The following is a 13,077-nucleotide window of genomic DNA, read 5'->3' as shown; positions in this document are numbered from 1 at the left end:
CGTTCCACAGGATAGAATCCATGCCTGATACTGTAAACCAGGTTAATAGCCCATGCCTGGACAGGTCAAAGGCCCAACAGGGAATGTCTTACTGCTGTTTAGCTAAATTGACATAGCACTGAACTGCCTTCTAAATGTCTTCTTGTACTCATAAACAAAGGACCCTTGTCTTGAGATGGGCTACCTGCTACTAACCTCTGACAGCAAATCAACCCAAGAATAAAGGCACTGTGCCCTTGAGAACAACTAAAAAGTAGACCATTTCCAACAGTGGTTATCATTGTTTATTCCCTCACATTAAAAAAAAAAATGCCTGTGGAGAGAAAGAGAAGCCAGAAGTTTAGCCATGGGAAAGTCATCCATAGGAAGAAAAAGCTTACTCAGGAACCCCCTGAGGGTTCAGCTTCCCTAGTTTTATGCTCATGCATCAGATTCCACAAGCTCCAGAGATATCTCACTCAGGGAACATGTTTCCTCCATCATTGTCATTATAGCCACTAATTGTGACGGACACTGGGCCCTAGACCCCATATTTTGCTTATATTGCTTATCTATTTTTAATGGCAATCCTCTGAGGATGCATTTTACAGATGGAGAGACAAGCATAAGAATACAACCTGTGGGAGGGAGTTGGGTACCAGATGTATACAAATGTGTGGTAAAGAAACTGCCAACATGAGAGCTCCATAGTATGGTTAAGGGAAAGGCTTTTATTGTAGATAAAAGAGCAAAACTATCCAGAGGCCACCAAATGATACAGGACAAGGTTTGACTCCATATCTCTATGACTGCATAGCATATGGTCATGGTCAGTTAGCCACCAGAGATGAAATTTTGAGGATGCTACATGATGAAATAGTTCATATATGTTGAATATTTACAACAGGTCCTTACCCACATGCTTGTTAAATAAAAGGTGCTTTGTGAGATCATGGAAGATGGCCTTGTACATCATGCTGTCGGGGTGGAACCTAGAAAGAAACAATAGGGCAGAGTGAGACTGAAGGGGCCCTTAGTCTTCTATAGCGCATTTACCTCCTGATCTTATCCCTAACCCAGTCTGGTAAGAAAAAAACACGAGTCATCTCCAAGAAGAGTCTCACAGTAGATACAAGAACTTTGGGGGCCTCTGGAGAAGACAGAAAAAGGTATTCTTCTAAAAGGGCCCTCAGGATATACCAACCAGCGGTACCCTTAGCCGTAGCAGCTAATACAGCTGGAGTTGGTTTGCACTGAGATTTCAGGAATTGCATCTTCCAAGAGGTAGGTTACATTATGCAAATTATCCTTGCCCAGATTCTTCATAAACTACCAAGTAGGCAAGTTGAAAAGTGCTGAACTATCTCACTTTTTCTATCTGTCTACAAAGCAAAAGTTGACATTGCAGGGTGATACAGGTTTTCCTACACCCTCAGAGCCTGTTGAGAAGGAAGTGACCACTAAGAGAAAGTTGAGTGATTAGTGGGTTATCCTTGCCCTGCAGTGTTTAGAAGCCAATGCCTACTCCACACCTTCTGAAGGGGGTAGTGAATTTCACCTAGGTTATCCTTGGGGCTCTCTAGAGAAGTAATGACCCCTTCCAGGGCCGTGGTTGTTCATTTATGTACTCTAACTGGTCAAATGGTAGAGGATTTTTCGGGAAGATGGTCTTTGAACTGGACATTGAAGTTGAATCATCATGGAGCAAGGCTACATGAAAAACACAGAGGCATGGAGTTATTTTAGGAATACCAAGCAGTTAAACTGGAGATTAGAAGTCTGAGTTGTGTGACAATTAAGGGCAACATAAATTTTGTTAGAAAACATAAGGTAATGAAATTAGGAATATTTAATAAAATCACAAGTTCATATCTAGGCATTATAAAACTCAACATTTGAACAAAAAAAAAAAAAAAAAAAAAAAAAACAGAAGACAAACAAAATTTACTATTCAGTTTCCTAGCCAAATTCCCTTTCTGGTTGTCACTGAACATTTAAGATCAAGAGATGAGATTTACACAAATAAAAATTCAAAAAACCAATAATCTTCCTATATACAGATGACAGACTGAGAAAGAAATTAGGGAAACAACACCTTTCACATTATCCTAAAATAATATAATATATCTTGGGGTAACTCTAACCAAGCTAGTGAAAGACTTTTATGCAAAGAAAAATTTAAGATATTGGATAAGACATCAGAAGATGGAAAGATCTTCTCTGCTCATGAATCAGTAGGATTAATATAGTAAAAATGAATGTCCTACCAAAAGCGATCTACAGAGTCAAAGCAACCCCATTAAAATTTCAACACAATTCTTCAAAGAAGATGAAAGGACAATTTCAGCTTCTTGTAGAAAACATTAAAAAAAAAAAGGATAGTTGAAACAATCCTAAATAATAATAGAAGTTCCAACCTCAAATTATACTACATAACTATAGTGACAGAAATACCATGATAATGGCCCAGAGCCAACATGGAGATCAATGGAATTGAATTGAAGACCCAGATACTTGATTTTGATAAAGAAACCAGAAACAGATACTGGGGAAGAAGGACAGCATCTTCAGCAAATTGGATGGCTGCCTGTAAAATCCAAATAGATCCATACCCATCACCCTGTACCAAACTCAGCTCCAAATGGATCAGATTTCAACATAAGACCAGGTACACTGAATCTGATAGAAGTGAAAGTAGGGGAGAGTCTTGAACTCCTTGTCACATTCTAAACAGAAATCTGATCGTGAAAGGACTAAGTAAGAACAATTAGTAAACGGAACCTCATGAAACTGAAAAACAAACACCACTGAAAAGCAAACACCACCATTCAGACAAAACAGAGCCTGGGGAAAGATTCTATACATCTGATAGAAGGCTAAGATTTAAATATATAAAGATTTAAAAAAAAACAAACTTCACAACAAGAAAACAAACAACCAAATTGAAAAAAATGGGGTACAGATCTAAACAGAGAATTCTCCAAAGAGGAAACTCAAATGGCTGAGAAACACTTAAAGAAATGTTCAACATCCTTAGCCATCAGGGAAATGCAAATCAAAACAACTTTGAGATTTTTATCTTACACCAGTCTAAATAGCCAAGATCAATAAAACAAAGGACAGCTCACATTGGGAGGATACAGAGTAAAGGGATCATTCATCCAATGCTAGTAGGAGTGCCAATTTGTAGAGCTGCTATAGAAATCAGTGTGATAGTTCCTCAGGACTCTTGGAATACATGTTTCTCAAGACCCAGCTATTACACTCTTAGCTATATATCCAAAGGATGCTCCATCCTACTACAGAGACACTTTCATAACCATGTTCATTGCTGCACTATTCATAATAGTCAGAAGTTGGAAACCGTGTCGTTGTTTGGTCGGGAAGCAAGGATGCTCCCAAGTGAGCCAGTACCTCCTCTTCCTTTAGGGGTCACCATATCTGCACACCTGAAGCCACACCCATAGGATGTGGCCACCACTGCAAGTTCACTGGCAAAACAAGATGACACTACCCCCTGTGATCTACAATGATGAGCTGACCACATGTACTAACACAATATAGAAAGCTTGTGGGTTAAAGTCTAGTCCATAAGACAGAACTCATCCCCAACACTGCCTACCATATAGGCCAGGGAAACTAGGCTAAAGCCAAATGCTACTGCTATACTAGAGGAGTGTAACCATAAAATGACTCCTAGCTACATTCTGTTATTCCCTTGGACAGCCGACATAAGAGAAGTTTCCTCTTGCAGTAGATGGGAACAAAAACAAAGACTCAGAGTTGGACAATTTGCAGAGAGTGAGAGACCTTGGAACAATCAGTCCTAAATTGAATATCTCCATCAAATACCCCCAAGCTAAGAGAACCCCAAAGAAGAAGAGGGGAAAGATCAGAGGAATCAGAGGGGATGAAGGACACCATGGAAACAAGACCTTTTAGACACAGCAGAACCAACATACATATGAATTCATAGAGATGTGTGAGCATGTACAGGGCCCAGACAGGTCTGTGCCAGATGGGGTCCCAGCACTGAAAGAAGTGGACACAAGCCCATATACCTAACCCAGAAGTTGTCTTTACTTGATAACCACTAAAAAATAAAAAATGAATTCTCTCCAACAGAGTCTCACTGGGGATACACACCACTCTTATGGGCAAGCCTCATGCCCAGCAGGAGACAGCCAACACAAAACAAACTCAATAGCATCTCTGGAGATTCTTTGTCTCATAATATTTTGTCAGAGCATTTTTTATTTGTTTTTGGTTTTGGTTGTGTTTATTTGTTTTACTTTACAGGTCCTTTGCTTATATAGTATATGGCTTCCAGTTTTGTGTTTGTATGGGATTCCTGTATGTATGAATGTATGTGTCTCTATGTCTACACATTTTTCTCTTGCTTTTTCTATGACTCTTCTTTTCTTCTGTTTATTTGTTTTGTCCTGTTCTGGTTGGTTTATTTTTGCTTTGTTTTATTTTATTATTATTCTTTAGATACCTGTTTGCTTTCTAACAAGAGACAAATGGATGAGAGGGGAGGATCTCAGAAGAATTGGTGGAAGGGAAATCATAATAAGAATATATTGCATATAAATATATATTTTCATGAAAGAAAAAATAAAATATAAAAGCTCAATTGCTATTTTTATAACTGGTTTCCTTGGTCCAGCTGAAAGAGATAAGACCCAGGAGACCACAGCTTATCTACCTAGGGCTTAGAATCCAGATGAGCAGCAAGGACAGGCTCCTCCAAGGAAGCAGCAGGTTTCTTGAGGCTTACATGAGAGGGTTGTGGAAGCTTGGGGTAGTCAGCCAACTGGGGATCATCTTACCTGTCATCTCTTTACCTTGAGACAGAGCCACACCATAAACAGCAAAGTGAGGATGAGATGCAAATGCTCTTTAAGTGGTTGTGAGGTATCAATGATATTCTCCTAACCCTGACAGGGTCTCCACCCCTTCAAGAGCTAGCACTTTCTATTTAGCCCTGGAGTGGAACTCTGATCAGTTGTGTCTTTAGATAACCAAGAATGTGCCACAGTCTCCAATATAACTAACAAGAAAAATCAGAACAAACTAGACCTCAAATTAGTAGAGTGAAGGAAATAATAAGTTTCGGAGTGAAAGTAAGTTGAACAGACTTAAAAAACACAAAAGGTCAGTGAACCAAAGGACTTGTGCTTCAGCAAGACAAAAGAGACAAACTCCTAAATTGAAGGAAAGGGGATAAGGGAAATTCAAAATCACAAATGAAGAGGGAGAAGTAGAACTCACAGTATAGACACATAAAGTATCATCACAGATTACCATATGCCCCCATTCTTTTCATTTATATGTTAAGGGGAATTTTATACAAATATTTTCATCATTTCCTCCTTCCCTCCTCCCATGCCTGCACCACTCACTCCTTCTCAGAATGTATGACCTCTTATTTATTATATCACACACAGACATACACACACACACATACACACACACACGCACACACACACACACACACACACACACACACACACACCTGCTGAGACACTGAGACCATTCCGTGATGCTCTTTAGAGCTACCTCTTTGTATTAGATAAACAATCAGGCACTCACCCCTGGAGAAGACTGATTTCAGCAGTCCTTGATTGCCCAGAGCTCTTACTCTAGACAAGGGTATGGCAACAAATTTGACAGCTTAAAAGACAGCTGTCAAATTCCTAGAAATGAATAAATAGAAACTCTAAATACACCTATCATCAATCACAAAACTGAACCAGTAAGAGTCTTCCAGGATCATACAGCCTCAACACTGAGTTTTACTGCATACTTAAAACTAATTCTCTGTTACTCAAAAAGACCAAAAAAAGCTGAGACCATGGGTCTTATGCAGGAAACAAATGGTGTGGATTTGAGTGGGTAGGGAGGTGGGAAAAATCTGGGGGAGTTGGAGGAGGGCAAACCATGATCAGAACATATTGTATGAAAAAGAAATCTATTTTCAATTTTAAAAGTGATAAAAAAAAATAAAATAAAAAGGAAGGAAGTTGTGGCTCATAAGTTTGAATACTTGGTCTGCAACTGATGGGACCATTTGGGAAGGATTAGGAAGTGTAGCTGTGGTGGAGGAAGTGTGTCCCTGGGGCAGAGCTTTGATCTTTCAAAAGACTTGTGCCATTCCCAGTCACAAACTTACACATACTGTACACATGTACACACACACACTGAAAAATGTTTGGATATATGCATGAATATAACATCTTCAAGAGGTTTTCAAGATTGGTTGACTTTAGTAAAAATGGAAACCCACTAGTCAATTTCAAAATAAAGCATTTGCGTGGATGGGAAGGATTTAATGGGTTCTTGATTTCCTAGCAGAGTGAATGATATGCTATTTTTATTTGGAAATAAATATCATCCTATGACATCATCTTCAGTTATGGCATCTGCTCAAAGCACCAAAATCAAATGAAGTTGAACCTAAGTATTCAAATGTGAAAATTATGAAATCTTTTGGTTTCAAAGCAGGGACTCATTCTATAGCCCAGATTGGCCTAGAACTCACTATGTAACCTAGATTACCCTCTGACTCAAGGCAGTCCTTCTGCCTCAGCCACTCAAGTGTTAAGATTACAGGCAGGATCAACTACACCTAAGATATTTCAAAATTGTGTGTGTTGGCGGGGGAGGTTCCTGTAGCTCAGCCTAGCCTAGAACTCACTGTGTAACAAAAGACTACCTTGAATTACTGACCCTCCTGCCTCTGCTCCCAAGTGCTAGAATAGTCCTTTGAACCATATTGAGTTTATGTAGTACCTAAGAACAAACCCAGAACCTTGTGAATGGTACCCAAGCATTCTACCGATAGAGCTACATCCCAGCTCACAAAGACATTTAAAAGCAATTAGGCATGTTACAATATTTTATCTCTTAAATATTACTAGAGTTAATGAGGTCAAATTAATTTTGTACTGTAAATAAATAATTAAATGTTACTCATTTAATATTATCTTCTTCCTTAAAATGCTAGTATCACATTTTATATAATCATAATTCAAGGATATAATTTACAAATGTTTAAGTATACATATATGAAAATAATTTTACTGGAAACTGAAGATTTAGCTAAAAGCTTTTTTTATTTGCTTGTTTTTACCAGCACTGAAGATTGAACCCAAGGCCTAGCACACACCAAGCAAGTGCTGTATCACTGAACTACATCCTGCTTTTTTATTTTAAGACAAAGTCTCCCAAATTTACTTAAGTTGCCTTTGAACTCACCCAGTAGGTATTGAACTTATGATCTTATTTCAGCCTCCTGAGTTATTAGGTCACACATGCCTACACCACAAAATGCAGCTAGAAAATTACTTCAAGGACCAAAGAGAAGGATCCAGGGCTAAAAGTACTGCTGCCTAGCCTAATGATCCAAATTCAATTCCCAGAACCCACAGGATGGAAGGAGAGAACTGACTCTGGAGAACTCTTCTCTGGTCTCCACACATGTGTGATGGCCTAAGTGCACATACATGCATGCATGCGTACACACACACACACACAGTGAAGGGCTAATATAACATTTTTTAAAGAAAAATACTTCAAGGAGATAGCTCTGTGATTCACTATGCCTTTCTACCACAGACTCACTTAAAAGTAAATATGTATCCATGGCAAACAGATTCATAAAAACACATTCACTTTACTAATTATTAGTGAAATGAAAATGGAAATCACAGTGAGATATCAGTTCATACCACTCCAAGAAGCTACCTTCCAAAAGAAAAAAAAAAAAAAAAAAAAAAAAAAAAAAAGATAAGAATTGGCAAGAGTGTGGAGGAAGAGAGCCCTATATATTATGGATAGTGATGCAAACTGCGAAGGGCATTCTGGGAATTTGAATGGGGCTCCTTCAAAGACTAAAACTAGAATCACATAATCCAGCAATCCCAAATTTTAGCAAGGAGACCTGAAATGAATAGTTCTTTGATGGCTGCAGTCCGATGCTCACTGCACCACTATCCACTGTAGCCAAGATACAGCACCATCCTAAGTGTCCATCAACAGAGAAAGAGGTAAAAACTAAGTGAGGTATCTATATATAAGGAATACTATTCAGGCTTTAAAGAAAAGGAAAGTGTGTCATTTGCAACACCATGAATAAAACTGGAAAACATTAAGCGAAGGGAGAACAGCCAGGAAAAGTGGGGCAGATCCAGTATTTCTCATTTATGAGAAAAATACATTGAAAAAAATCAAACTTATAAAGGCAGTAGGTAGAATATATTGGCCTCAGAGGGCTGACAGCCTAGGGGTATGACAAAATCTGAGATGGGAGGAATGTAGTGTTGAGATGTATTTCAGAATGTGGGAAACATCATCAATTATAGTAAAATCCTACATTTCAAAATTACTGAATGTTCCAGATATCCTCACCACAAAATAAGGAAACAAAGTGACAGATGTTAACTTATAAAACACTTTGCACACCATCAATGCATATGATAAATTGCTAACTTACTATGAAATTTTTAAACTTCTAATGGGTTGATGAATGAATAAAGTCTCTTCATACTGAGTTGTCCTGGCCAGCCTAATACAGGGTGTGGGGGGGGGGGAGCTTAGTCCTACCTCAACTTTGATAGCCACGCTTTGTTGATACCCATGGGAGGCCTGCCCCTTTCTGAACAGAAACAGAGGAGGAGTGCATTGGGGGGAGGGAGAGAATGGGAGGAGAGGAGGGATGGGAAACTGCAATTGAGATGTAAAAATAAATGAATCATTTAATTAATTAAAAAAAGAAATAGCAATGGGGGCATCTAAGAAGAACAAAACAAAGCAAAAAACAAAACCTCTCCCACAGCACCCAGAGCTGAAGAACTGACAGACAGGCTAGGGCACCAGCTAATGATGCGTTCCTCCAAGCTTGCAGAAAAGACATTTGAACAGTATTCTGTATCTGTGGTTCGATAAGAAGACACCAGAACAATCAGTTTGCAAGCATCCTCATCAGTATTTAGAAATAGCTGACAGAGATCCTCCCTGATTAGGTCCCAGTTCAACAGGGAATCACTGAGATTCTCACAAATTAAGTAAATGAATTTTAAAAATAAAAAATAAAACAAAACATACAAACAACAACAACAAAACCCTCATGATTAGTATTAAAGGCAGAGGAGATAATTCAGTCAGCAAGTACTTACTGCAAGGCTGAGAACCCCAGTTCAAATCTCCAGCACCCTCAGAAAAGACCAGGTCAAGCTGCAAGCATGGGTAATCTCAGCACTGAAGAGGCAGAGACAAGAGTATTGCTAAAAAGGTTCCGGCCAAATGTTCTGGCTGAACCAGTGAACTCCTGCTTCACAACATAATAAACATAAGAAAGTGGACAGCAATTGAGGAAATCACTTGACATTGACCTCCAAGGCCTTCACCAGCAACTGTGTGCGCACATGCACACCCACACCCACACCCATAGGCAGAGACAGACACACACACACACACACACACTCAGAGAGAGAGAGAGAGAGAGACAGAGAGAGAGAGAGAGAACCTATCTTCATGCTGTCCCTTAAAGGTCAGTACAGCCTGATACTCAAATTGGGCTCACTTTGACTTTGATTTTTTTCTGTGTGGCCAGCTCTGTCTGACCACATGCTTGTCTGCCTCTGGCTACTTTCAGGCTGAAGTGCATACATAGCTTCAGTGAGAATCCTGTAAAATACCAGTCTATACCGAGCTGGGCCTCTCTGTTGCGGCCATCAAATCCCTTTCATTCTCTGCATTTTTTTCCCCCTAAGTTCGCCATAAATTTGCAGAAAGAATAATGGTGCTGATTGTTCAAGTGGTGCTGCTATCTGGAAACAGTTATATAGCAGAATTACAACAATGACTCCAATATGGGTTAACAATGAAGGCAGTGAACTCAGAAACTAAAAATAAATAAATAATAAAAATTAAGGTTGCAATTAAAAAAAAAAATCACTGAAAGAGATCGGTCGAAAAGTGTTACTCGCTGATGGGGGGAGGGATGACAGCCTTCTCCAGTTTCCCTTTCTGTCATATGTTCCAGCATATCCTAACTGATGGCTTCACAGAGAATGCCTGTGGCAGGACCCCAGATGCCAAGCATCAAGAGACATTATTCATGTAACACACATAACAGGAAGGGCAATAGGCCAGCCAGATTTTCTTCCATCCTTCAGGCACCCACTGCCCTGGAGAACAAATCCAACTACATGCAATCTCTCCTGTGAGAACTGCCCAACAAATACCAGCTTTTCTGTGCTCCTGGAACAGATCAGTTTGCAAGATCAACAAGACTATAGCAAGCTTCTTTCTCTAATGACACTGTCTGTCGGTGGACTGAGAGATAAGAGGGAGTAATTAGATAAGAAATAAAACACTTAGGCAAAGAGAAGTCATCAAAAATCTTTATTTAAAATGTTGCATCTGAGTAGAATAACTGGGAAGGAGATTTGGGTGAATGCCTGCAGCCAAGACATTAGGGTCTCAAGATAAGTAGGGGAAAGATACCAGTTCAACCCTAGCAAATGCTCACACTGCTTTCTTTGCTGTTGTGTTTGTTTTCCCAGCATTAACTCCTCTGGGTATGCCTCTCCTGCATCTTCTCAAACCCTCAAGTAGCTGGAAAATCTTGAATAGTGTTTTTATGTGCAACAGGACCTTAATTAAATAGGCCAGGGCATCCCCTTCCCTTTCTTGTTTACAGTAACTACCAATGCAAGTGTAAACTTATCATCTAGAATCTAACATTTAGTCTAAATATTAAAGAGAAATACAAATAACTCAAGATAAGTATACCAGGACTTTAGGTAGATATTGAGATATCTGAATCAAAATAAACATAAAGCATGGAAAAAAGAAGATAAATGGTTTTCTCTAAGTTTTCATTGAAAATGGAAACAAAAAAGGGGTGGAGTATCAAAGAAACTGTCATTTTCAGCAAATGTCTGTTACCTCTAACATGGATTCCATAGAATAAGTGTGCCCGTGTGATGATGGCACCATTAGCAAGTAGCCTGCCAGTTCCCAAAGCATATCTAATTCAGGACAGAGTGCCCTGGAAACAGCAAAATGCTCAACAGTAAATGTTACACTTCTCCAGCAAAAATAAAATAAAAATTGGAATGAAACCTAATTGGCCTGCCAACCAGGACTCTAGAACCCTGAGAAGGATGGTCCTTGGATGGAAATGCACTTCATGGTGGCTGATGGATGAACTAAATGGACACCCTCCTCACTGTTGGGCTTCAGAACACCCGTTTCTTTTCCTGTTGCTATGACAATACCTTGACAAAGGCAGTGTAAGCTCTGGCATCCTGTTAGAGGGCCTGCAGCAGGGCTGAAACAGATAGACTCATCATCATCCTGCTGACCACACCCAGCTTTGCTCACAATTACTGGGGAGAAGACCAGCTGAACCAAGATAAAGTGGTATTCTTTTTAAAGTTGGTTGCAGGCAAGGTTTGATCACTCCTCAGTCTCCCCTTCCTCACCCGCTCTCTAACCACAGACACATAGTCCTGTCCCACCCCCTCTAACCAGCCCAGAGATGCCTGCTCAGACTAGCCAAGGCTGGGAAGAGCAAACACAAAACAAAACTGTGGGATGTGAGAACATCTGTCCATGGCTGACTCAGCAAGGAGGTGATAGTGGCTTTGGTTTCCCTGTGGGACCTCCTGCATTTTAGAATGGCAGAGGGGGGAAGTGATCTTAGAGTAGTTCTATAATGCTACTAGAAAGCAGGGGGCACCCGAGAGAAGGGCACTTCTCTAATGATGTAACAACAAAGGGAAACTCTGAGCTGCAGACTTGGTGACATTCAGCATAAGGTTTTGTTCATAATATCACTATAATTCCCCCCTCCGGTGGAAGAAAACTAGAAGAAGAAATAAGACAGGAGGGAGATGGAATATAGGGTGGAGGGAGGGAAGGAGGGAAGAAGAAGGAAGGAATACAATTCAGCTTTAGGCAGAAAGGGTACCTATGGAAGAGCCATTTCAAACAGATAGGAGTCTAGGCCCATCTGGGCTCATTTGAAATCTCAGTTTCCAGGGAAAGGGCTGTTGGATGCAAGGCAGCCCTAAAAGCCTTCCACAGAGAGGGTGTGGTTGAGCTCATATGTGTTGCTTTCCTCTTCCTCCAAAAGCAGCTTGTCAATGGTCAGGGAGCTGATGGCCCTTCTGGGGTCATCCATGTCCTGAAGGACTGGCTCTGAGATAGAGATGGGAAGCTGGACAAACTGGGGCCCAGACAGGGCTGGGGCTGGAGGCTGGTACTGCAGACTGGAGGCAGGCAGTGTGGAAAGGGGCTGAGGCCATGGGAAATAGGTGAGGGGCGCCTGGTGCTCCGGGCCCTCCAGCTGGGGCCCCACCGCGGCTGTGGCAGTGCTTCTTGGCTGTGATGGGAAAACACAGGACCAATAGTTAGCAGAACTGGGGGTCTCACCTGCATTCTTGTCCCATCATGACACCCAGTATACCCTACCCTCCTGGTACTGGTGTTTCACTTAATGGGGCTCCGCCTCCTCCTACTCTGTCTCCTAGAAGGGAGAGCTTGACAAGCTTCAAGGGGTCCCTTTCTTTTCTAACTGTATGCTCAAGTGACTTCCCAATTTGGAAGCTTCACTTCTGCATGAAAGAAGACATAGAAAACAATGAGGTCATGCCACTGAGTAAATTAGAAGTTTTATAGGTTTCATTCTATATAAAATATACTCCAACTGCAGAAATCTTAAATTGTGCAAACTCTATGCTTGATAAATAGTGAGCCTGACTCATGGCCTTGTTGCTGTTTCTTGAAGACGACCACTCTCTTACCCAGACAGAAAGGTGACATGCACCCCCAAGCACCTTTAACATCATTGGATCCCCATAGGCCAACATAGCTCCCTTAGCTCTTACCCTTCTAGTACTGACTGGTACAGGAAGCCCAGCTTTCCTGTGGGTGGGAGCACTGTTGTGACCGCAAATGTGACTTATTCTTGCTGTTGCCTGATACCTGTGCTTGCTCAACCCCCTCTGTCTCTGAGTTGCTCCCTAGGCCAAGGCACTATTCTCCCAAGTGATCACATTCACACACGGCAGACAAACCTCAAGC

The 13,077-nt window shown here is 40.7% G+C and overlaps 1 protein-coding gene across 1 annotated transcript in view; it reads right to left on the bottom strand.

Annotated features, from left to right (window-relative positions):
• Positions 1-10,366: 10,366 nt before the first annotated feature.
• Pou2af1 (POU class 2 homeobox associating factor 1) overlaps positions 10,367-13,077 on the bottom strand; it is a 23,125-nt gene continuing 20,414 nt past the window's right edge. The window contains exon 5 of the mRNA XM_051197455.1: positions 10,367-12,376. Within this exon, the coding sequence (XP_051053412.1) occupies positions 12,062-12,376 (315 nt within the window). The 3' untranslated portion in view covers positions 10,367-12,061. The remainder of the gene's footprint in view (positions 12,377-13,077) is intronic.

This window comes from Phodopus roborovskii, unplaced genomic scaffold, assembly GCF_943737965.1.
Source record: "Phodopus roborovskii unplaced genomic scaffold, PHOROB, whole genome shotgun sequence".
Lineage (NCBI taxonomy): Eukaryota > Metazoa > Chordata > Mammalia > Rodentia > Cricetidae > Phodopus > Phodopus roborovskii.
This window is presented reverse-complemented; position numbering and strand designations above follow the sequence as displayed.